The sequence below is a fragment of the Trichomonas vaginalis genome, chromosome III, assembly GCF_026262505.1.
Source record: "Trichomonas vaginalis G3 chromosome III, whole genome shotgun sequence".
Taxonomy (NCBI): Eukaryota; Parabasalia; order Trichomonadida; family Trichomonadidae; genus Trichomonas; species Trichomonas vaginalis.
Genome location: NC_067205.1, coordinates 25,885,093 through 25,910,211, shown reverse-complemented (window position 1 = coordinate 25,910,211; position 25,119 = coordinate 25,885,093). Strand labels below are relative to the sequence as shown.

Here is a 25,119-nt window from a genome sequence, read left to right as displayed (position 1 = left end):
AATGCTGCTGAATATAGTTTCATTTCAATAATATTTAAAATTGCTTCTGAATTTATATAAAATGAACTGGCAAATATAATTTTATGAATCAACATAAAGAGTATATATAATTTATTAGTATTTTTCATAAGCGTTCAACTGAATAAACATAAGTTTCATGAAATATTGCTGGATTTGCGAAAATTATATTAACTAAATGTATTTGTAAGTATCTTCATCTAGATCAACTTACCATTTAATGAAATTCAAGTTTATTAATATCCAATTCTCTTGATTTCTATAATAAATGTTTAGAAGACAAGCATTTCATGTTTCTAAACTATTTGAAAAATCGAATTATTCACTATTTGGTCGGCACAATACGTCATGCAAATCGGGGAGAATAATAATATATGTTTATCAAAATATGAATAAAATTTCTGAATAAAAACTTTCAAAATTAAGTCATAACTATTCAGAGCCATACGCAAACTTTATATAGGAGCTTTCCCAAATAAAAAAAAAGTCAATATGTTATAAATAAAAAAAAATCTTTATTGTTTAACGAGAATAACTATAACGAAGAGGCGGCGTCCGAAAGATCCTTTAGAAGCGATTCCGATGTGAGTATAGTCAACCTCTCCGATATTATAAGTGATTTTTTCGACTGTTTCTATTTTCTTTGTTTTAGAAGTATTATCGAGGTTAACAGCGATTGGCTTAACTTCTGAGTACTTACTTTTGATGTCTTCATATTCAGATGGATCAAATCTGATAGCTTGGTCTTTTGCTCTAAGATTTGCAAGTTCTAGAGCCTTCTTGTCGAGTTCCTCTGATCTCTTTATTGTATGGAAGTTCATTTCGCCAAGTTTTATGTTTAATAAGTCGAAAATTGCCTTATCAAGAGCGAATGGTTCTCTTTTTGGCTGATTTTCCTTTTCTTCCTTCTTTGGCTTATCACCCCTTCTTCTCTTATCCTCACCCTTTGGCTTTTCTTCATTTCTTGGCTTATCTTCTTTCTTTGGCTTCTCATCTCTCTTTGGTTTTTCTTTTGGTTCTTCTTTCTTCGGCTTATCATCTCTTCTTGGTTTATCATCTCTTCTGGGCTTATCCTCTTTCTTTGGCTTATCTTCCTTCCTTGGTTTTTCTTCTTTCTTTGGTTTTTCTTCTCTTCCCTCTTTCTTGGCCTTGTCAAGTTTTCTATCGTCTTTTCTCTTCTTATCAATCTTATTAAAGAGGATTAAAATGATTGTTGCTGTACCTCTAAATCTCGTAATTGTGATCGCGTATTCTGTAGCGGATTTGATAAATTCGATACCTTCATTAAACGTCAAATCTGAGATCTTCTTGCATGCATCTTGCATGTTTCCTGCGTTGATGATACGGGCGAAGAATTCCGATGAGTATTTGTTTATAAATACGTCGAGTTCTTTTTGTGAAGAAATTGAGGCTGTATCGAGGGTTTGTTCGATGAATTCGTTGCCTTTTGCTGGGAGGGCTGGGATTTTCTGGGTATCTCTGAAAGCATTTAAGGATTTGATGATGGATCCGGAATATTCAGAACGTTCGTCAATAGGGATCTCAATCTTGGAGTACTTGGCTCCGAAGAAGTAGTATAATTGGCCGTCGCTGTCGTTAATTGCGTCGAAAGCAATTTGGTCGATATCTGAAACTAAAAATGAACGAAACACTGTATCATTGATGTATTTCTTGATGAAAGCCTTGGCATCGTTGCTTTCAATTGGTAAAATGACGAAATTGCCCATGTCCTTGAAAGTTGAGTTTAAAATCTCAACAACTTTGCCTAGGTTGTTCTTATCATCATGAATGGCTTGTGCCTGGTTGTACATGGATCTCTTAAGCTCGTCGTTGAATTCTAATGGTTTGTGCTGAATGATTTGAAGAATTGAGTTCAAGATGCCGAGAATATTTTCTTTGTTGCATTTACCTTCGATTTTATCAATAATTCCCTTAATTGAAGCTGGAAATTCATTGATTTTGTAGGCAATCACAGCATAAACACAAATTCCTTCGGATGGGAATTCTGTGTGAAGGCCGACGTAGTCAACTCTATCTGTGAGAAGATAATTGAACAGGAAGCCTTTGGCTTTTTCCAAATCTTCAAGGATGATATTAGGAAAATCACTATGTGACTTATTGCTTTGGATTGTATTTGCAAAAACTAATGTATTTGGTGCATATCTGTAATAGTGGCTCAATCCTCTTGTATCGACTTTTAAGCCTTTGAGCTGGACGTTGACTGCTTCTTTGGCCAATCTGCAAAGGTCGGATTCTAACTTAAGAGGATTGCGGCGCCGTGAGTTAATGAGTGATAAAACATCGTTGCTGGTCTGGTTGATTGCACATAAGGTCTTATAGTATGGAGCAGACATTTGACTAAATTTTTTTTTCCTCACTTTTTTTTGTGAACGGAAAAAAGACTGTTCAGAAGTATTGACCATTTTGCACAAAATTATATTCTTTGTAGGAAGTATATTAATTTGGTTACATATTTCCTAACAAAGGTACATTCACTATTTTTGACAAAATTTTAAATTTTCATGGGGTTGTAAATCTTATAATAACTAGATGAATAAGGAATGAATCCCAGTATAATGTGCATCATTATATTAAACACTATATGTAAGGCTAATGATTCTATTAACACTTATGAAGATCTATAGTATTTGAGCAGATAAATTTGATAATTTCCAAAACTCTTATATTTCAAAATTAAAGTGTGCAAATGCATTTAAATGAGAGCAAAAAGAGAATGATGCTGTTAAAACTAGGTGTTAATTTCCAATTATTTCGCATCACAAGAACTACCCAGTAAATTCGGCTATCTTTCTTTGCAATTATTTTCTATTTTACATATATTATAATGGTTAGGGTTTGAAGAAAAGTTACTAGAGAATTATTGACTTTTGAAATAATGCAGAATTTTACTTGAAGAAATCATTAATTTATGAGCTCCAAATTGCTAAGCATGACGAAGTATCATTAAATTTGCTACAATTAAATACACTTATTGCAGAATTAAGATTATTGAAATTAAAAGTTTGAAATATTGCCTTTTTGAATAAAAATTTAAATTTGATTATATAATCATGATAATATATTATTGAAATTAAAAGAAAATATTTTAAACCATTCAAATATTTTGAATGTCTTATCAATTTAAAATATTAAAAGATAGCTTGATTTTATCATCATTAGTTGTTATCAAAGTTTTCTTCTTTTGATGAACAACAGTAAATGATTTGTTAATACATTGTCTTCCTTTTTCGCAGCAAAATCAAAAGTTATGATGATAATCTTGTACTCAATTTTGAAACTCTCTGATTTACAAGTAAGCATTCCTTTGGAAAAGCAGTCCTATTCTGTTTTCAAGATATTTTAAAGCCTCCATTTCATACAATGCGCAGATCTATTCGAAATTGCAAGAACTCTCAAGAAAAAATGCAGCAGCAAAGAAGATTCCAAAGTTTCTAGCATCAAAAATTTACAACCTTAATACAACAGTTAAAGAGAAGCTCGAAAAGAAAATATTTAACCATAAAGCTGGAAACCATTCGATATCTACTATTGGATCTAATAAAAAGTTAATTGTAACATATTTTACATGCTATTTGTTGACTTTGTTCCATTATATTACCATATATATCTTTTTGAAATCTAAAAAAATTTTTACGATTTTAACCATGTGTTGTTGAAACCATATATCAATCTTAGCTAAAGTATAGTTTATGAGTCTGTCACCATCTAACGTATGAATTTTCAAAAATGTCAAATATGTTCATTTTTTCTGTATATTCAGCCATAATTTCATGTATTTATACTATTCAACTATTATTTAATATTTTTCTCGATTTAAATATATGATAAGATGCTTAGTTCTCCCGGAAAACGATTTTTAATCGCAATTTTAACTTTCCAAAAATAATTCAAAAATAAAAATTCCTCTCAATTTTCTAAATTTTCTAACTAGCCAAATCTCTAGCCAAATTTTTTTGGCCTGTATAAATATTGTTAGGCACTATATAGGGATGCTATTTATCCTATTTTCATCCCATTTTACTGTTATCGCCTAGTGAATGTACCTTTTTTATTGATTACATTGTATATGAAGCATGGAAAACTATTTTATTTATATAAAAAAAATGGTGAATGAATAGAAATTTCTTTCCCATATAGAAATAAAAAACAAAGAATAAGTTAAATTGGATGTGGCTCGTTGTACTAAGATTCTTTTCTCCATACGTTATTTTTTGAAATTTCAAATTGGAAACAGAATGCTTTCACAATCATTTTAGTGTCAGTTTTAGAAATATTTATTAACTTTCTTTACAATTGGTGGATCGATATATCTAAAATATTGATTGTTAGGTCTTATTCGATCAAGAAGTTGTCCAAATATAAGTTTTTAACTTTAACAAGTAAATAAAATTAATTACTTATAGTATCTTATTTCAAAAACAATAGAATTATTCGTATATATTATAAAATTTAAGGCAAAATTATATCAATTCAATGTCAACTCATATATGGTGTAATATTAAATTTCATATGTTTCTCACTGAATTGATATGATCATATCATGAAATAATCAGAATTTTTAAAAAAAAATCTTGGAAAAAATAGAAGAATTTATCTTAGAAAGTGAACAGATAATTTTTATATAAAATAAATAAAAAGAAAATAAGCTTAATCTCCGTAAATCAAGCTTGCAGCCTTTGCTAGGTAAGAAATTCCCTGGTTAACGTCCTTTTCTACATTTACACCATCGACAAGGAAGTTTCCTAAGATACACATAGCCTTTCCATGCTCGTTATCAGCAGCCATTTGGAGATATTTAATAGCTGTCGTCATATCCGAATCTTTATTGATTTTGTATGACCAGAATTGAGCATTGACAACTCCTTTATCAGCTGCGGTAGCAAGATACTCTTTTGCTTTTGTAATATCTTTTTCAATGTCTTCTCCGTCTTTGTATATCATTCCTAGGTTGAAGAAAGCCTCTTTGATGCCTTTATCTGCAGCTTCTTGGTAGTATTTGATCGCTTGTTCAGTATTATGGTACTTTTTGTTTTTATCGTAAATTAATCCAAGGTTAAACATTGCTTTAGCTTCTCCACCATCTGCAGCTCGCTTGTAGTACTTGATTGCCTTATCAACATCCTTCTGGCAGCCAATTCCGTTCTCAATCATGTAAGCAAACTGATATTCACCGGGATGATACTCGGCTTCTGCGCATTTTTGGAATGACTCGTAAGCTCTTTTGATGTTTGTCTTAACGCCATTCTTGTTTTCGCGATATCCAATGCCCATTGAATAAATTGCAGGAATGTAACCCATTTTAGAGGCTTCTTTGATCATCATCATGCCTCCTGAAACACTTCTTTGTGTTCCATCGCCTTTGATTTTCATTTTACCGAGTAAATACTTTGCTTCGGGAATATGTTGGACTTTTTCGAAAGCGTTGTATGCGTTTATCTTTGATTCTGGATCTGTATTTGGAAGGAGAAGCTTTCCGTATTCGAAAAAGGCTTCATTGTAATTTGCGTCCATTGCCTTTTTAAGCCAAATGATTCCGAGATCAATTGGATCTTTTCCGTACTCGTTTTGGTATATCATTGAGCCAAAGCGTGTCATTGCTTCTGGATCGCCTGTTGCTGCTGCTTTCTTGTACAATTTAAAGGCTTGCCCTTTATTTTGGCGAACATCACCTTTACCGTATCTAAGAATTCTTGCTGTTGCAGTGATAGCATCGAGATAATTCTGATTTGCTGCACGTTGGTAATATCCCAAAATTTTAGAGTAAATTGGCTCTTCAGAATCATCTTCTTCCATAATTTTACCAACCATATAAGAATCCATAGGATTTTCTAGAGGAATTGCTGCGTTGAAATTCCTTGCAGCTCTTCTGACATTTTTAGCGCAATATTTGCCTTCGTACAAAAACTGAGCTAATATATGTTGTGCTTCTGGGATGTTAGCACCAGCTGCCTCTTCAACTAAGTTGTAAGCTGTCTTTGTATCTAAAGGAACGTTTTCTCCTTTCATATACAAAGTGCTCAATAAGAGTTTTGCATCAGGGGAGCCTGCGCTCGATGCATTTTTGAAGAGTTCAATAGCTTGTGGGATGTTTTGTTCGACTGTTTTGCCATTATAATAAAGAATGCCTAATCTAAACATAGAAAGAGGATCTTTTGCTTGTGCCTTTGTTTCTAACTCTTTTAAGACTGTCCTTCCTATCTTAGAGTTAAGAAATTCTTCTGTCTGAGAAGTAATTCCTTTATCACTCATTATTGATTTCAAATCTTTACATTTTTTAAGGGTGCACACGAGAGGATCATGTAAACTTCAGAATTTAGAACCTTATTTTTAGGCATTATCTTGGCTACCTATTTAGGCTCGAAAAGCAAAAAATATCAAAGAATACAACTTGACTCCATTCTGACCCTTTCATGGAGGTAGTTTTTATCCGCTAGTATTTTCCCTTTGAATCTCTTTACAATTCGAAATCAAATTCAAACCTCAGTAGAAGAAAGGAAGAATCGACTTACTACGGTTGTAATACGAATAAATACATATATTTCATTATTTTTATTTACATAATAATTGTTTGAAGCTCATATTCCAACAAATTTTTAAATAAAAACATTAAAATGTTGAAAATGTTCATATATTTTAATAGGGTTTTGGCACTTTATTGAGGAATTACTACATACATAGTCGAACTGAACTTGATATTTTGAAATTTAAATTATTTATCAAAATTAAAATTTAACTTGAAATTTATAATTATTTAGTCATATTTTGCATAATTCTAAGTAGATTTTGTAAAAAATCAAGAAAGAAAAATTTTAACGTGCTTTATTTTTTCTTTTTTATAATAATACATATTATTATATAATTAACATATTCATAATGTTTCACCCTTTCAAAAATATAATCCTCCTCTCAAATAAACGTACATACGGGTGGCCTCTTTTTTCAAAAAATTAAAATTTGAAATTTTGGGCTCAAATATTAGAGATTTTTTCAACCTTCAACGATATAAAAAAAAAAAAAAAAAAAAAAAAAAAAAAAAAAAAAAGGTAGTGGGGCTTCCAGGGGCTGCGCCCCTTCTAGCCCCGAAGATGTTTAGTAAAAAATGAGGTTTTTATTCGGAAAATTGTTAGTCTTCTGGTGTGAATTCGGAGGACTCTTCTTGGATAGAGTCTTGTGTTTCCTCCTCCTCTTCTTCTTCCTCCATTGCTTCTGGGAAGAAGCCTTCTTCTGGGTCGAAAACATTATATAATGTGTAATTGAATGACACATTATATCTTTCTTTGAGTTCGCTCCTGACAAAGAACTTAGTTCCAGGAATACAGAAGACTTCTGTGCGTTGGAAAAGCTGATGTCCTGGAACAAATTTGGCAATTAGAGACTTCTTTTTTCCGAATTGTTCAGGAGTTTCCATGACGACAGTAACAACATCTCCATCTGCGAGGTCTTGTTGTTGTTCGGAAAGGTAAAGAGCAATGATATAAATGGTTGCTGCGTTGAATTCGAGAAAGTCGAATTCAAATTGTGTAGTCGTATAGCAGTCAAACCATTTTGTACAGTTGTCTCCGAACTCGTCAATGTATTCATCTTGGTCATATCCGTAACTAAAGACTTGGAATTCGGCAATTCTCTTGTCGAATGACCGTTGCATGTAACGAGGAAGATTTTGACGAACTTGGTATAAAGTTCTCAACATTATAAGCTTAGTAAATGTTGGAAAATACTGAACTAAGACATCGCTAAGCTCAATTGGACTTGGAATTGTCTTAGTAAGTTCAATTGAACTAGCAATTGCTTTGTTCAGAACTTCACAGAACTGAGTATTGTATATAGCGTCTGGTTGTGTGTTTTCTTCGGCGTCTTTGAGATATTTAGAGCAAATTTGTTGAAGAATTTCTCTTAATTCGCTGTTAGACTTTTTGGCGGTTATTCTAACAGCTGTGCCAGTTCTTGGAGGTTGTGGGCTTTGGCTTTGGTTAGCGGTTGAGAATTGTTAATGTTGGCTTCCATTAGACAAAAATGAACTGTTTTTTTCGGACTACTCATAGAAAAGTTTAAAATAAACCGTTTTCGTCAACGGTAACCCCCTCTATTTTTTTATTTTATTTAATAGTTACCGTTGGCAAACCGTTCCATCTCAAATATTGAATGAACTATAAACGTTTTTTGTTTTCTATATATACTTTTTTGTCCAACGGTAAAACTTTTTACACAACGGTTTTTGAGAGTCGTCGCCGTTGACTTTTTTGTAGAGCACTCAAAATAGTGTAACTTTGTCTGGACAAGTAAGGGTCTATCGTCGCTACAGGAAAAGTTACAGGCGTTCCAAGGAAGTATACTTTGAGAAGCCTTTTCCCTTATAGAATGAGATAGGACGGTTATTTTACAAAACTGACAACACTTTGACCGAGTAGTTTTTTTGTGCTGAACAAGAAGTGTCATATAAACATCTGTCAAAAGCCGCTTTTTAACTTCACTTAAAATGCCACGTAAGCTACGTAAGAATATACGTAAGAGGAAGAGAGCATTGAAACATCCAATAGTAAGGACTGACACCACAACAACAGTTGCAACAACAAATGCTGAATGACCCCACTATGTTGCAACAAATGTCAAGCAATCCTATGCTTTTAAACCGAGTTGTTGGTGCACAGAGTGGAGGTTTAAGAGCGGCACTTTTAGCGAAAATGGCAGGCTATGGTGGAGCTGCAGACGGAAAGCAGCTATTAACCCTCAAGTCAAAATGAATTTGAGTTCACTCAAAAATCAAATAACAGATGTCAAAAAGTCAAACATAGACATACAGAAGCAAATAAGTGAAAACGAAAAGAAACTAGAATATGACAGACACACAAAGAAACTCAATGAGTTAAACGTAGAGAAAAAGAAGAAAGAAGAACAACTGAAAGAACTAAGTACAGAGGAATATGCGAAAAAAGTGTCAGAAAAAGCAACAGAAGTAGCAAAAATGTGAACAAGATGTCATAATTTGAAAAACCATAACTACTCAATATAAAATACTGAAAGATGAAGAGATAAAACAAAAAGCCCTGAAGACATATATGGATAGCGATGAGTAATAAAAAGAAAGTTGAAGCAAATGTAAAGGCAGAAAAACTTTTACAGTTGCAAAACCAAAACCGTACAGTATGAAAACTTAGCACAAGAAAGTAAAAAATAACGACGCAGCCATGCAAAAGGCAATGAAAAGCGCAGAATATATAAAAGCTAACAATGACTGGTTAGATGCCCAAGCCAACGCTAAAGCAGCCCAACTCATAGGGTCAATAAGGACAAAAATACAAGCGGATTGAAGACAGTTCAAATGAAGCTTTAACAAATGCTGACTTTAAGAACGCCTTCGAAGCTCTTCATAGTAAGGTGAAACAAGTGAACGACTTCTCATCTGGAAAGAAACTGGAAGTCTGAAGGTTTCGACAAAGAGTTAAAAGAAGTAGCACAAAATATGACGAAAATAACAGATGCAGCAACGAGACAGGCAGTTCAAAGTGCTATGACGCCGTTAGAAGCAACTGTTGTGAAAAGTCAAGAAAAAGAGTTACAACAGACCAAAACAGACCTAGTAAATGCTTTCTTAAGAACGAAAAGTCAGGTAGGACATTACGCTGGCAGATGGAACATATGTGCCAGCTGGTGGAACTTATATACCACCAAACCCTCCAAGAGAAGCACCTGCACCAGGACTACCTGAACATTTACATCGTCACATGGACACAGACACAGGCATGCACAACAACAGCACAACAACCACCTCCACAACCAGCACAAACAACCAACAGTTCAAAACCCTGCACAACAACCACCTCCACAACCAGCACAGCAACCACAAACAGAGCAAGGACATAAAAGAAGTAGAGAACAAGGAAACCAAGAATTCTTAAAAATGCTTAAAGAAGACTATGGTTACCCAGATAGTATTGACTTTAGTGACAGATATAAAGAAGCTATTGAAAGTTCAAGGATGGAAATACTGACCCGAACCTATTTAGCTTTTATGGCTCTGCACCAAAAGGGATATAATCTCAAACCTGGAAAATACAAGCTCGCAAAGGGATATGATTTAATAGCATATCATCCAAATGACATGAACGAATTTACTCCGAGATATTTGATGTCAGAGCTAAATGACAATTTAACTTCTTCATGAAACGCGTAAAAAAATAGAGACGGAACGAAAGAAGAAAGGTTTTGAGTCCGGATGATTAGAAGGGAACTTGTTGAAAACGGTCTCGGAATATATGAAATGCCAGCAGATGAGGTACAAGAAATCCACAGGAAGAAGTTCAGATACAACCAGACATGGAAGAAATAGTTCAGCAACAACAGCTAGAAGAGCCTGAAGGAAACGAACAAGTCCTTCCTTTGGAAACTAACTTCACAGAACTAGATGAAGATTTGGAACAGCCGAAAAATCTTGACCCTCAACAAGAGTATGCGGAGAATATGGAATATTTCCAAGAGTCTAAAAAAAATTCGGCTGACATAGTAGAAGAATATCGAAAAATGTTTGCCGACATACAAAAGACTCCAGCACCAGATGAAAATATTCAGCATAGAATGGAAGCACTGAAAGAAAAATGTACACAAATACAACAACCCTTTTTACTTACGAGCATTTAACGTTCAATCTTCGGATGAACTCGGTGAAAATAAAAGGTTAAATTTCAACAAAACATATAGAAATGAAACATTGTTTAAAGTTCATTCAGAACCTAACCAAGATGGAAACAAACCTACTTTTGTTTCTGCAGACGATGGAACTACAATGAGATGGGGTCATAAAGCTAATCCAGATAGGTGGTTCATAAACTTACAACCACAATTCCAAGAAGTTGTAGACGCAATGGAAGTCAATGGTGAACCAGATATAGCTGGTATTTTAAGCGCGGCTTTAATGCCATTGAAAGATATGAAAGATGCAGATATTTTGAACCAGTATGAAATGAACATGGCTGATGGAAATATAACACCTGACGTTCTAGAACATTTATCTCAAAGAACTACACAGAACCATAGAGATGGTATATTTGGTGAAGAGTTTAGAAAGAAAGTTAGGGAGAGAGAAGGAAGAGAACCTATTGTACATGACCTTGCAAACGAAAGTTTACAAAATGTCATAAAAACTTACTTTGCAGACAATGAACGAGAAGGGATGAATATTTAAGAAAACTCAAATGGACAGTACCAAATGAAATGTTAGTATTGAAAAAACATGTTCCTTGACAAAAATAAAACCAACTACAGAAATAAACGACGCAAGACTGAAAGATTGGGTAGAAGCTTTCCCATTCACAAAAGATATAGTTGGTAACATGGAAAGAAAACCAGAATGGCTACAAAAACATATATTTGGAAACGAGCATATTCCATATGGACAGGCACTGTTTGAAGAGCTTGAACCAGAAACTCAGGAAAGAGTCATGCAAACAATACGCGAAGACTCAAATACAAACTATGACAAACTCTTTCTAGATATAGGTTACCTGAGATGGGCGACCAGAGCCAAAAGGCAAAAAGGACATGGGAAATTTGCAACATACTAGATGAACATAATGCAAAGATGCAACAACTTCAAGCAGAGGGCAATGAAGGAAAAAGAAGAGTTAAAAAACTCAGTCAGGAAGAAAGTAAAGCTTGGTCCACGTGGGTTCTATTATGACATATAAATCCAACTATTCTATATTTTTACTCATATGAAATGTACGCCGCTCAGAATATAACGCCAAACAGTTTTGGATGCTATGAATGGAAATGTTTCCGAATGGTATAACGAATGCGACAATGCCATTAGAAGGTCAGAAATAGTTCCTGGAACTTACGAATATACAACTGCTGTTTCTTATGGAAATAGGTGAGTTTGGAGAAGGTTCTTCAACAACAGTAGATATTGCTTGCGACAGGTTTCATATAATTTCTATTGACAACTCATTCTTATACGTGGAACAAGACATTGAAATAAAACCTTCTGCCAAGTTGTCTGACAAGAAAGGTTGCAATGGAATTTTCTATGTCGGATACCAATATGCTCCAGAAGTTTTCATGGGATATAAGATATATTCTAACTCTGACTTAGTTCAAACAGTAACATGGCAAACTATGAATGGTTCGCTTTGAGAAACTCAGTACAACCACAAGCTAGAGAACAAACAGACCAGTATGCAACTATTGAGAAAATAAGAAGACTTGACCCTAACGTTCCAGGAGTTTATGTTGACCTTTCTGGACAAACTGCAGCAGCAGTAACCAAAGTAAAACTGAAACTTAGAGTTCCTTTGTCATCTTTCCTCATCTTCAGGTTTTTAAGATACTTGCCAAACTGGGCAGGAAAAATTTCTATCGAACTCACCCCAAGCAAAAAATAACTTAGTCATTGCACCAACACAAGACCCATTCACTCTTACAGAAGTAGTGGGAACAAATAAAACGTCATTCGCCGACTTTTGCAAAGACAAAGTTGACTTAGACTTTGGTTTCTCAAACCTCAACACTGAAGTAAACTATTATTTCAATGCTGCTGGAGATGCTTGGGACCCAGTTAAGTTTACATGCGAAAAATTTGAATGCAAGAGAATAGAAAGCAGACTTGCAGTCTATATGTTGGACCCAGATATTTCAAATGCTTTAGCTGCCAAATATATTGCAGTTCCACTTATGTTCCCTATACACCAAATATCTGTCAAAGACTTTGCAGGTGAAGTTGGAAACCAAAGTGCTGACCCAGGTGCAAGAACAGATATTGCTTTAACAACTGCAATGAAACATGCAGATACTATGTTTGTACTGTTCAGACGAACTATAAATGACTATTCTTGTTTCTACAACCCGGTATTAAATATCATATAAACATAGATGGCAAATATTATCCAAGAGAAGAATATTCTACAGTTGAGGATATGAGGTCATACAACTTGACATTAGATGCTATGAACTTTAACAACAACTTCACAACAACCATTAACCCTGAAATGCAAAGTTCTATTATGCCATATGTGAAAGTATGGACTCATACAGGAGCTCAAAAAACTCAATATACAAATGGAGACCGTTCAAACTTTTGGCTTGGCATTCCATTTGCTGACTCAGAAGACTTTATGGGTGGTATTTCAACTGTTGGTACTGTACAAATACAATATACTGGTGACAGAGACGGTCCAAATGAATTGAAAGCAAAGAAGTTTACAAAACCAATAGCACTTTTCACAGAAGATGCTCTTTTGAAAATTCGTTCGATGAAACCTGCTGGGGCTCCTCAGATTGGTATAACGACAGCTTCCATCGAGCAGATTTTGGCAGCAGGTCAGTAAGTTGTTCTTGAACTGACTTCTCTCCGTCAAATATTGACAGTACGCCAGTTTTGACATAAAATTGTAAGATAAACTTACCTTTAGAAATATCGGTCAGTTTTGTTGTTATATTTTTGTCTGCTTCAAGAACTTTCACCATTTCAGTTATACCAACTTTCTTTGCTTTATGAAAATATTTAGGTTCAGCAAATATTGCTATTCTATAACATTTACCATTGTTTGTATAAAGAACTATTCTGTCAATGTATTTGTATTGTTTGTGTGTGTAAACTTTGTTCTGCTTCAATTCGAAGAGATACTCGAATACGTCCATCTTTTTATTCTAAGTAAAATGTCATTTCCGAAAAATAGAAGCGTAAGTGTTTCAAAAGGTTTAATGGCGGTGGCAGATGTGAAGTTAAATTCACCAACTCAAACAAACAGTCAAAGTGTTGTTGTCAATGTCAAAGAAAGAGATGTTGAAGTGGGGAAACCATACGAAGACCAAGATGGTATAACAATAGTTCCTGTAAAAGAACAACCAACATACCCTGAAGTTAGCAGAGACTTAAGTTCTGTTGCAGATATTCGAAACGACTACCAACAACTTAAAGACAAACTTAAAACTCAGGAGAAGATTTGTCAAGCTTTAGGTATAATGTTAAACTTGGTCGAACACAACCCTGTAAAAGTGAACTCATATGTCATCGCACCTCATGAAATTTTGAAAGAACTATTGAAACTTTTGACAGAGGCAGACGATATAAACATCAAAGAAATAGAACCCGACGTTAGTTGCTGTGGTGTTTCATATAATGTCATTGACAAGATATACGTTATGAAAGGAGGTGAAACGTTGAACTTAAAATATAGTTTCCCAGACGTCATAAAAATATTTGACGACCACAACATTTCATTAAAATTTACTTGCTAAGTAAATGGCAGAAGACATAGTGGTTTATACTATTACGACTAAAAACCCTGAGTCATATAATTCTATAACAACAAACTTACAAAGTCCTCAAGGACGATATTGTAAACTGACCTTAAACACGATGACGACTAAAGCCTGTTTTGCTCTTTTGACACCAGAAGACTTTGTTGTTGTGAATGGTAAAAAATACTTCTTTGAAGATACTTACTCAGATATACCACCAACAGGTTTTGTTGACTTATTTAATACTTTAAGGACGGATGTAACATGTGCTGCAACTAGAGCAGGTTTCATTATGTTTGGATGTCCGACTGAGTTTAGTATAAACGATATGAGCTATAATACAAAACTTATTCTGGTTTTTACTACCAACAGTTTCCTATAACAGGAAAAGGTGTCATACAAGGTTTGTCTGTTCCATTGACTTTAAGTACACCTATTTTATATATTGTTTCAAACTTAGGTTCAAAGTGCTATTCGAATGTCGACAGAAACTACTATGACCAAAAGATACTCATGCGTATAAACAACACTTTCTCTGCTGGTTTGCCTATTGTTCATTCGAATGCAGAGTTTTCAGCTTTAGTGAAACTCAAACACTTTAGCAAACATAAACTTAACCTTAGTTGACGCAAACTTTGTTCCTGTAAAACTTTTATGTCCTATGTATTTGTCAATGACGGCAGAAAGTTTCGAATTGGAAGATGCAACTGGTGAAAGTATTGTATTACAAGAACAACTTCAACAAAAATAGCTCAAGAACAACAAATGCAACAAATGGAACAAATGCAACAACAAAGTCAAGAATAAAAAAAATATTTTTTTTTATTTTTATAAAAATGTACAGAATAGATGTTTCAGATTTTTATGACTTCCAAGCGTTCAGAAATATGTGTCCATTTAGAGACTATAACAAAGCAGTCGAGAATTTGAAACGTTTAGTCATTTATGTCGACTCTGCCCCAGAATGTTATGTCATGAAAGAATGGGATGTTGTCTTTAACAAACCAAGAGCGACGATAGTTTCAGAACAAGAATGTAGACAGAAACTTAAGAAAATAAAAGTCGTACAAGTTGGCATGAAGATGTTAGATGCTTGGGATATTTTATTGTCAAAGTTAGAAGATTTTTCAGTTCGAGGTATAAAGTCTATACACCATCTCCAAACTTCTATTCTATCTTCACTGGATATAAATACGAACAAGTAGAATGGAAAGAAAATGTTATAGAAGCTTGTTAGACCATGTCAAAGAAATTATATGCAATGGAAACGAAAGAGTCTATGAGTATATCTTATGTTGGTTTGCAAACATCTTACAACATCCAAGTGCTAAAAATGAAACTGCTCTCATTATAATTGGAAAACAAGGAACTGTAAGAACACTTTTTTACAGATATCTTGTGCAAACTGTTAGAGGCTATTCGAACCCTAATATGACAAACTTAGAAAAACATCTGCGGTAAATTTAACTCTTCAATAGAGAATATGAAACTTATAGTATGTAACGAACTTCAAAGTATAGATACAACAAAGGTTTTAAACTCAGATGCTTTGAAGAGTCTTATAACAGACAAAGTTGGAGTGTTGAAAGAAAATATAAAGACCAAAGAGTTTTGTGAAAATGTTGCAAATTTCATCATGGTTTCAAACAATGTTTTCCGATGAAGTTAGAAAGTTCTGACAGAAGATATGTAGTTGTCAGAACGTCAGATTCTCATATGCAAGATACAGAATATTTTGACGACTTAGCAGAAACTTTGACACCTAACTTTTACAACCACTTGTTCTCATATTTCATGACATTAGATATTTCAAAGTTCAATCCAAGACAAATTCACATACCGAAGAAAGACAAACATTGTTAGAAGCAAACAAGAGTGTATATGAACTGTTTATAGATGAGACTAACTTTGAGTGTTTAGATGAAAGGTCATTGTACGATTCGTATAAACAATATTGTCAAGAGTATGGTTATATGGCAGCTTCTAAACGAACATTCTTGGCAAATGTCAAAAGCCTTTTAGATGTTCAGAACGGCGTATATACAAAGAAAAATTTTTCTGAGTAAATTTAAAAAAAATATTTTTTTATCCGATAGAAAAGATGATGAAATTCATCTCAGTCAACAAGTACATGTCAGGACTTAAAGAAGAACTAGACCCATTCGCTTATTTGAATGTTTACTTCTACCATTTTGAAAAGTCTACATTTGACAAAGTTTGGAACATCGAACCAGTTAAGTTTGCTATTGTGACTAAAAGTGGTGCAACTTTTGAAGACTTAGACATAGAAGGTTTGTTAGCAGTCAAAGAAAATTTTGACAGAAAGTTCTCAAAACTCGAAGAAGGCAAAGCATACAAACTTGTTATACCTTATGAACCAAAGAAAGCAGACGACTATGAATATTATGAGTCTAAGATAGTTGAAGTTCAAGGTAAATTGGGTAAAAAGATTTTAGAGTCTAAGCCAGTGTTTGCTCCTAAAGAGGAAGAGAACATTGACATTGACCCAGAAATGTTCTAAAAATAAAATTTTATTTTTACATGTCAAATTTCTTTTTCTCTGGCTCTGGCTCTGGCTCTTTCTTCTCTTCTTCTACTTTCTTTTCTTTCTTTTCTCTCTTCTTCTTCTTTTCTGGTGGAGTTATGTCAAATTTCTCAGAACCATATTTATGTAAAAGTTCTTTGTCCTTTAATAGCTCTTCTATTCTGTTTTCTATTTCATCTTCAAGAACAGCGCATGTGCCTTCTTTGCATTCTAAGAACTTTTGTTGGACTTCATCTTTCCAATCGGCGTCATCTCTGTCAACAAGTCTGTCATTGACAAACTTAAAGACTTCTCTGCCTAATGTTTTATGGTTCTTGTCATATTCCCAGAAACAGAACTTTAGAACAAATTCACCTTTCTTGTTTACACTATGTAAGATTTTATGGTCGACAGAAGTTTTGCTGTCAAAAAGCTTGTCTCGAATATAGATAGCGAAATCGCTAGACATTTTCAAAAAGATAAAAATTTTAATTTTTCTAAAAATATGTTAGAAAAAAAGTTTGCTGACATTGACAAGAAATTTGAGAATGTTTTAAACAAGAACAAGAGGAAGTTGGAAAATGCTCAGATAAAACCCATACATGACAAGTTCTTATTTGCTCAGAATGGTATAACAGGTCTAATCGCACCGCCTGGGTCGGGTAAGACTTTCACTTATCTTAAAATGGCTGCACAACAACAAGAACTAGATGAGAAGAACCCATTCTATGAGTTAGTAGTCATTTGTTCGACTTCTGGTCAATTTGACCAAACCGTCAATTCGTTCAAAGATATTATAAAAAAGTCTAAGTTAGTATGTATAAAAGACTCTGAGTTGTTAGATTGGATAAAGAAGTACCAAAGAAGAGTTTTGAAGTACAATGCTATAAATGAGTATGTCAATTCGAAGTTTAAAGACCCAAATGAGGAAATGCAGAGAATATTAGAGAAGAAACACTTCAGAAACAAACAGAAAGAGATAGAATACATTTCGAAGAAATTGCAATCTTACGATTGGAAGACATACCCTCATAGATGTCTTCTTATCTTAGATGACTTTGCTTCTCATCCTTTGTTAAAGAACAGAGAACAAGACATGTGTCGAATTCTCAAGAAGCTCAGACACTTTAACATCTCAGTTGTCATTGTGTACAGACAGCCAAGAGTTTAAGTAAGATGTAAAGAGAATACTTACTGATATCATACTTTTCCCTGGATTGTCCGAAGACGATTTCATGGAACTTATGAAAGAGTCCATGGCAGGTAAGTTTGACAGACATGAACTATGGGAGAAGTACAAAGTCATACAAGACCCTCATACTTCTTTCAGAATTCACATCTACGCGAACAAAGTTCAAATTGTAAAAAGTCAAGCTTGAAAAATGTAAGTGTTTGAGTCTTAGTCTGTTGTGGTTCTGCAGCTTTCGGTTCTTCTGGCTTTGGAAGACATTCAGGAAGAGGAACGTCGGACATTCGTTTGTGTCCTGTCGGATGGAAGAACTTTTCCTGTCGGAAGGAAGGACTTTTCCTGTCGGAAGGAAGAACTTTTTCTGTTGGAAGGAAAAACTTTTTCTGAAGTTCGACCAAAAAGTTCTCAATTTTCGAAAATTTGAAGGGTTTACGGACGAACAACAGGAAATTTTTTTCCAGTTGTCAGGAAATTTTTTTCCAGTTGTCGGGAAATTTTTTTCTTGTCGGAAGGAAGGACTCGGAATGCCAGAAGGAAAAACTTTTTCTGTCGGAAGGAAGGACTCGGAATGCCAGAAGGATTTGACAAGACAATTTACTTTATAGAGCTACCTGAGCCATCTTTGGTGTCAAGCGTAAAAATAAAGAGTGCAATTTACTCTGCTTGTTTGAAGTTGTCAAAATACTCTGTTATTTTTTCCTTTAACAATGGCAAATCTTCTTTGAATGTAAGAATTGTACAACCTTTAATATCATAGTGTGTTTGAGGTAACGTATCTTGAACTATTTGTTTCACATCTTCATTCGGTGTCATTGAAATCGGTAAGTTTTCGCGATAGAACCAATTTCTGTCAGATTTGTAAATCTTAGCAAGGTCGTAAAAGCTTTTGTTGTTTCTTCTGACTAAATGCAACATAACCATATCTTTATCTTCTTCATTTTCCATCTCTTCAGTATAAATCATATACTTATAGTTCTTTTCCTTTCCTTTTGGTACCGAACGTGGTATTCTTTTCTGAATGCTTTTGTCTTCTTTCATCATATCTTCTCTCTGCTTTGTACAAAGTTCGTCAAGAAGTTTACAAATATACCAAGCATAACGAGGCGAAGCCCACATTGCTATTGAACTAACTAGGAACTTATGAACATATATACCTTTTAGATGTGATGGTAAGTTTTGTCTGTCTTGGTACATCTTTTTAAGTTCTACATGTTCAAACTCACTGAGGAGTTCATGAGTGCTATTTAATTCAAACCAGTCTTGTGGTTTCTTAGTATCTGGTGTAGCACATGCTGTCAAAATACTTTGCATTTGGTACATATCGTCTTTGACCGAACGAATGAGACGTAACTGTTTGTTTAACTGAACCCACTCGTATTCTTCACTTATGGCTTCATGAACGATAGCAGTTGTTGTGTTCTCTGATGTTGACATTTCTGTTCTTACATACAAAATAAAAAAATAAAAAAAAATAAAATTAGCGTTATTTTCTATCTTTCACAAAAGACCAAAAATAAACGCTTTACATGTATTTTTCAGCAATTTCGTCAAATAATTTTATAGCTTTATCTATCTCATCTACTTCAAACGTTTCTTTACCTTTCGTGGGAGCACCATACCTTTTCTCAAACTTTTCAAGCAGTTCTGTTTCAGCAGCTCTCATATCGTTAACAAACACAACCTTAACTCTATTGACTGTATTGTCATATCTTTGAGTTATATTATATGTTCTTCCTATCTTATATCTCTTTGTATTGAAGTCCTTCGGTTTCTGAACGATGTAAAGTAAGCCTTCACTGCAACGTTCCGTATCGAATGAACCATAAGTTATGAAATTATATCCAACAACTGGGTCAATCCATAACAAAACTATTGGTATAAGACTTTTGTCTATAAGATATGCTGTAGTTCCATGAAATCTTACCGATATCATAAGCTCAGGATTTCTTGTCAAAATTTTCTGAGTAGAAGCATTTCTAACCCAATGCCATGTTTTCTTTCCGGATAGTGTTAGAATGTCTGACAAAGAATATTTGTTGTATTTCTTTGAGTATCTTACGTTTAAATCACCTATTCTAACCACTTTGGTGTCATTGTCTATCTTTTTAACTGTTTCAAACTCAATGTTTAACATTTCTGTTCTTACATACAAAATAAAAAAATAAAAAAAATAAAAACTAACTTTAATTTTTCTATCTTAAAGAAATTCATGAATTTTGGTCATTTTTCAGCAAAAATATATTTTAGGTGAAGAGGTGAGATTTCACCTCTTTTTTCACCTCATTTTTCACCTCATGAATTTTCATGATTTCATCGTAAATGTTTTGTCAAAACTTCTTCGTACATGAATTTTCATGATTTCATCGTAAATGTTTTGTCAAGACTTCTTCGTAATGAGCGTAAATGACCCAAAAATATATTTTAGGTGAAGAGGTGAGATTTCACCTCTTTTTTCACCTGTTTTTTCACCTCAGTTATTTTATAAGCGTTTCACATGGTAAACGTTATTTTTTAAATTTTGTGAAAACTCAACGGTTTGACACAAGCCCTAAAAATTATTTTACTCAGAATTTTGTTGCTGAATTCAATAAAAATATATTTTAGGTGAAGAGGTGAGATTTCACCTCTTTTTTCACCTCTTTTTTCACCTCTTTTTTCACCTGTTATTTTATAAGCGTTTTACATGAATTGTATGATGTATATTTGAAATCCTAAACAATTTCGTAGCTTCTATTTCTTCTGTCAGTATGTCAAAAGTTTTAACTATGCCGAAGGTTTCTTTATACTTCTTCTTGACATCTGAAAGAAGGAAATCTTCTGCTGTTGGATAGTTTTTGTTTAGAAATGTCAACATGTCCATTTTATCTTCTGCTGGTTTCTCTGCTTCTTTCTTTAAGTCAGCATAGTCGTTTCGCATACGTTCTATCTCTTTGACTGAGTAGTTATATTTCCTCATTGCTGCTTTACATTTAGAACATTGCGGGTTCATTTTTGCGTTATATTCTGAAACCTTACCTGCTAAAACAACTAAGGCGTCAATTGCTCTCTTCATCTCAAACATAGCGGGTCTTATCTGTTCATTCCATACCTTACCCCTACTATCTTTATCTCTTATTTCCCATACACATTTTGCAACTAACGAAACAAAGTTGTCGTAGGTCTTAAATTCTTCAGATTTGTAAAGGTCAGAGATGTTCTTATATACCATGTCGCAATCTTTGTCCATAACCTTATGGTTGCAATGAAAACCAAGGAATTCATAATTTACCTTTCGTATGAACTTCTTTATTTCTACTGAGTCAGTTGCTTTGACTTCTATTTCGTCAAATTCGGGAATGGTTAGTTTTTGTTGTTGGATTTCAGGCAATTTGGGTAAATGGTCAATAATGTCCTGCATTTCATAAAGATACTGTTCATTTGTTTCATCTTTCGCACTACAGTCTAAATTACTTGTTAAAAGTTCTTGCTTTATCTTCTGGATTTTTGTTTCGAAAGTATATGAAGAAGGAATGAAGCTTTTCATCTCTACTAACATAGAAGTTGGGTTCATGACTAACGAGTTTGGTGCTGTTGTTGCTAACATGTTCTTACAATAAAAATAAAAAAATATTTTTTTAAAAAAACCAACTTTATTTTTTATTTCGGGAAAATTCAAGAGGGTGAAAAAACAGGTGAAAAAAGAGGTGAAATCTCACCTCTTCACCTAAACATTATTTTTGTCGAAAAAAAATGGTTCATTTACTCACAATATTTTTGTACAAAACAACCCCAAGCTTTTAACCTCTCTTCTGCAGCTTCTAATGCTATCTTAGCGAGTTCATATTCTCTAAATTCTCTCTTTAAATCTTCTTGTTCCCATTGGTCTAGTTCGTATGGCGAGTCTCTATAACCAGAACATATCTCACGTTCATGTTCTATTTGTTTTTCATGCATTTTTCTAACTTCTTCTTCGAACAAAGGTTTTGCATTCTCTACTGTATCTTCAAGTTCTTCTTCATCTAATTTCTCATGAACTTTCTTGTCTATGGAGTCCATAATTTTTCCAACTGCTATGCAATATTTTGGAGAAGCCCACATTGCTATATAGTTTACGAGTCTTGGGTCTACATACGTTCCTCTAACCTGTTTGATTTCATCAGGAATTCCTGCATGAACCTTGTATAAAAAGCAACCGTCGGAATTCCGGCGGTTGGTATATTCTTCACAAAATGCCTTATAATACTCTTCCCAGGACTTATTTTCCAACAACTTTCTAAAGTCTTTCCTAAACTGCTGACACATATTTGTTACATTTATATAACCATCCATGTCTCTACGTAAGACTTCAATACCGTTGTAAGTGCCTTTTGTGAATGTTTCGCCATTAGATTTGTTCGTGAACGTTTTTGCTTCGACTGACATTTCTGTTCTTACAATAAAATAAAAAAATATTTTTTGGTGGGACGTCGGACATTCGTTTGTGGCTTAACCGTCGGACCACAACGATAAAAATCTCGACAAAACATATACGATGAAGTCTCAACAAAACATTTACGATGAAGTCTTAACAAAAAATATACGATGAAATCTATTTCCTGTGTTGTTGTCAAAATGTCATGTTGTCACACTTTTTCAAAAAGATGTTAGTTGACCGAGTGACCGAGTGACCGAGTGACCTGGTCGCCTAAAATATATTTTTTTCTATCTTAAGGAAATTCATGAAAATTCACCTGTTGAATTTTGTATAAAAAGCAACCCGCTGTTTTCCGCGGGTTGGTATATTCTTCACAAAATGCTTGTTTTGAGGTCGAGCCACTTTTGGCTCCACCTCTTTTTTCAACCAAAAACTCATTTTTGTCGAATTCAGCACAAAATTCATGAAAATTCAACGGGTGAGAAAACAGGTGAGAAAACAGGTGAGAAAACGGGTGAAATCTCACCTCTTCACCTAAACATTATTTTTCAATACTTTTTCATGCAATGTTTTATTTCTGTGCCGTCTTCAAGTATGCCCCAGTACTTACGCTTGGAGAGGACATGAACTTCGGTGAAAATTTTGTCCAATTTGAATTGACCCATCTTTTCACCGACCATTCCCATTTCAATGAGTTTGTTATACCCTTCTTCGTTCGTCATGAGTGCATCGATGTTCTCGTAGTATACCACAACTTTCGATTTGACCTCGGAGAAGAACTCATTGTAGTTGTCAAGGACTGCTTTTGCGAACTGAGGATAAGACCAATGTTCGACAATAGGTTTTACTGTGGTTACTAAGCCACCTTGACCTTGAGTAAATTCGTATTTCAAAACAAAAGGGGAGAACCTTTCAACAAAGTTGTCGACCTTCTCATAGTGTTTACTCTTCATCTCTTGAGGTTTCTTAATGGAATATCCCCATGTCGAATTCATAAGCAATTTGAGTGTCATTGCAAGTTTGGGGTTTGAAGCTTTCCTAATATCATACAGTTGTTGTATGACTTTTCCAACTGTATAGTTCCTTCCTGGGAACTCACCATCTTCGTTTGGAATTCCAGTCGGGATATATTGGACGAACCTCATGTATGCGGCGTTAAGGTCGACATAGTATATTTTTTCATATGAGTCGAACTTGTCGCATCCAATCGGTCCAGTTCGTGGAAATTCAAGTGAGTCTCGTATCTTCTGAGAAACTCCTCCTGTTATCTCATAAACATCGTCAAAGCAACCTGTTTCATATAAAACCTTCTGACCTAACTCTGATGCTCTCCAATACAATTTGACGTCGATTGGATGTCTCAATGGAAGTTTGTTTATAGCATCTTGAAGTTCTTGCAACCTCATTGGAAGTTCTTCTGGTTCAGGTTGGTATCCGAACAATCCAACTCCTTTTGGAACTGTGTACTTCTTTTGTGCTATAACTTTGTCTGGAACAACTTTTGGTCTTGCTAACAGTGAAAAGTTTGTTTCGTCTTTTGGTACAAAAGTTTCTGTCAGCTTGTCATCTGGAATTGGTTCCAACAAACCTTTCTCGAAAAGAATGTTTACAGCTCTGACAATGTTGCACTTGCCTTTTCCGAACAATGGGTTTGTAAGACTTTCGTTCAACATGAAGTGGTTGTGGACAATTACAATCTTCAACCATGGTAAGTCTTTGTCAACAACATAGTCATCGTGCGAAGAACCTTTCTCAGTCGGTATGTTGACTCGGATATTCACATTTGCCAACGGTGCAACTTTTGCCAATTGACCTCTGAGCATGTACCTTGTTTTCACACATGACTCAAGATACTTCATCTTCTCATCTGTAACAAGACCAGAGTTCCTGAGACATGTAAGAATACAAGGTTCATTGACAATTGTTTCAATTGAATTGTAAATTCCATACCTTGTCAAGTCAATGTCAGACTTATTTCTGAACGGGAAGTATCCAGCATGTTGTCTGACTGCTTGAGGGTTAGGTTGGTACCATTCGAACTTGACGCTTGAAATTCCTTCAATTGCATTCAAAATGTCTGAGTCGGAGTCAACCATTTGTTCTCTCTTTGTAGTCTTGAAAGCGTCAAGAAGCATTGCAGCTGTTGTGACATTGCCATGTGCATAGTAAATATGACCATCTAAATCTGTTACGGTTAGTCTGAGATTGTATCCTTTCTTATTTCCGTCTTGAATTGCAGCAAGTACTCCCATGAAGCCTTCTTTGTTCTTTCCTTCTTCAAAGTTTACTGTAAAGGTTCGACCAGATGTAATTTGACTTCTAACTTCACGATACTTCTCATATGCATATCTTGTTCTTTCCATGGGAGCATGTTTGTCTTCACCCTTCCCTTTTTTCCTTCTCAAAGGATGCAATTGTTCGTCATGTTTCCAGTAGAATCTGGCAAAGCCGTCGTGTCCTTCAACTTGAGGCTCAGAAACATCGAAAGGCATGTCCATAAGACGTTCTTCTTCTAACCTCTCTAGTCTGTTTGGATAATTGGCGCGCGCGGTTTCTAAGTCCATCTCGTAGCGAAGACCAGACAGTTTGTCATAGACTTTTATTGGCTTTCCCTTCCTATATTTAAACTTCTTCGAAACTTTCCAACCATATCTTTCTAACTCTGCTTTTATTCTAGCAGACCTTCTGTCCATTCTATATGGGGGCATTTTTATAAAAATAAAAAAATATTTTTTTTCT

General features: G+C 34.4%; 10 protein-coding genes and 3 pseudogenes across 13 annotated transcripts, besides 3 other annotated features; 4 read left to right on the top strand and 9 right to left on the bottom strand.

Annotated features, from left to right (window-relative positions):
- Nucleotides 1-392: 392 nt before the first annotated feature.
- Nucleotides 393-2,391, bottom strand: TVAGG3_0765540 (uncharacterized protein; the record flags this gene model as incomplete). The annotated part of the gene is made up of 1 exon (XM_001314904.1): nucleotides 534-2,372. One exon carries the CDS (start codon nucleotides 2,370-2,372, stop codon nucleotides 534-536), a length of 1,839 nt encoding a protein of 612 aa, XP_001314939.1.
- A 106-nt stretch (nucleotides 2,392-2,497) lies between these two features.
- Nucleotides 2,498-4,090: a mobile genetic element.
- A 545-nt stretch (nucleotides 4,091-4,635) lies between these two features.
- Nucleotides 4,636-6,301, bottom strand: TVAGG3_0765520 (ERAD pathway; the record flags this gene model as incomplete). Its single annotated transcript, XM_001314905.1, has 1 exon — nucleotides 4,687-6,288. One exon carries the CDS (start codon nucleotides 6,286-6,288, stop codon nucleotides 4,687-4,689), a length of 1,602 nt encoding a protein of 533 aa, XP_001314940.1.
- Nucleotides 6,302-6,318: 17 nt separating this feature from the next.
- Nucleotides 6,319-6,968: a mobile genetic element.
- Nucleotides 6,969-7,051: 83 nt separating this feature from the next.
- Nucleotides 7,052-25,119: part of a mobile genetic element that runs on past the window's edge.
- Nucleotides 7,163-7,729, bottom strand: TVAGG3_0765500 (uncharacterized protein; the record flags this gene model as incomplete). The annotated part of the gene is made up of 1 exon (XM_001314906.2): nucleotides 7,163-7,729. One exon carries the CDS (start codon nucleotides 7,727-7,729, stop codon nucleotides 7,163-7,165), a length of 567 nt encoding a protein of 188 aa, XP_001314941.2.
- TVAGG3_0765490 lies at nucleotides 10,820-11,685 on the top strand (annotated as a pseudogene). Its single transcript has one exon. A coding segment is annotated over exon 1 (866 nt).
- On the top strand, nucleotides 12,151-13,098 carry TVAGG3_0765480 (annotated as a pseudogene). The gene has a single exon. A coding segment is annotated over exon 1 (948 nt).
- Nucleotides 16,376-16,795, top strand: TVAGG3_0765470 (protein of unknown function, DUF4108 family; the record flags this gene model as incomplete). Its single annotated transcript, XM_051245795.1, has 1 exon — nucleotides 16,376-16,795. The coding sequence occupies one exon, from the start codon at nucleotides 16,376-16,378 to the stop codon at nucleotides 16,793-16,795; it is 420 nt and encodes a 139-aa protein (XP_051092382.1).
- On the bottom strand, nucleotides 16,812-17,267 carry TVAGG3_0765460 (uncharacterized protein; the record flags this gene model as incomplete). The annotated part of the gene is made up of 1 exon (XM_051245794.1): nucleotides 16,812-17,267. The coding sequence occupies one exon, from the start codon at nucleotides 17,265-17,267 to the stop codon at nucleotides 16,812-16,814; it is 456 nt and encodes a 151-aa protein (XP_051092381.1).
- On the top strand, nucleotides 17,304-18,177 carry TVAGG3_0765450 (annotated as a pseudogene). The gene has a single exon. A coding segment is annotated over exon 1 (874 nt).
- TVAGG3_0765440 (KilA, N-terminal/APSES-type HTH, DNA-binding family) lies at nucleotides 18,642-19,307 on the bottom strand (the record flags this gene model as incomplete). Its single annotated transcript, XM_001285376.1, has 1 exon — nucleotides 18,642-19,307. One exon carries the CDS (start codon nucleotides 19,305-19,307, stop codon nucleotides 18,642-18,644), a length of 666 nt encoding a protein of 221 aa, XP_001285377.1.
- TVAGG3_0765430 (organellar and viral DNA polymerase type B) lies at nucleotides 19,510-19,920 on the bottom strand (the record flags this gene model as incomplete). The annotated part of the gene is made up of 1 exon (XM_051245793.1): nucleotides 19,510-19,920. The coding sequence occupies one exon, from the start codon at nucleotides 19,918-19,920 to the stop codon at nucleotides 19,510-19,512; it is 411 nt and encodes a 136-aa protein (XP_051092380.1).
- On the bottom strand, nucleotides 20,656-21,570 carry TVAGG3_0765420 (organellar and viral DNA polymerase type B; the record flags this gene model as incomplete). The annotated part of the gene is made up of 1 exon (XM_001306219.1): nucleotides 20,656-21,570. The coding sequence occupies one exon, from the start codon at nucleotides 21,568-21,570 to the stop codon at nucleotides 20,656-20,658; it is 915 nt and encodes a 304-aa protein (XP_001306220.1).
- TVAGG3_0765410 (uncharacterized protein) lies at nucleotides 21,726-22,388 on the bottom strand (the record flags this gene model as incomplete). The annotated part of the gene is made up of 1 exon (XM_051245792.1): nucleotides 21,726-22,388. One exon carries the CDS (start codon nucleotides 22,386-22,388, stop codon nucleotides 21,726-21,728), a length of 663 nt encoding a protein of 220 aa, XP_051092379.1.
- On the bottom strand, nucleotides 22,929-25,073 carry TVAGG3_0765400 (DNA/RNA polymerases family; the record flags this gene model as incomplete). Its single annotated transcript, XM_051245791.1, has 1 exon — nucleotides 22,929-25,073. One exon carries the CDS (start codon nucleotides 25,071-25,073, stop codon nucleotides 22,929-22,931), a length of 2,145 nt encoding a protein of 714 aa, XP_051092378.1.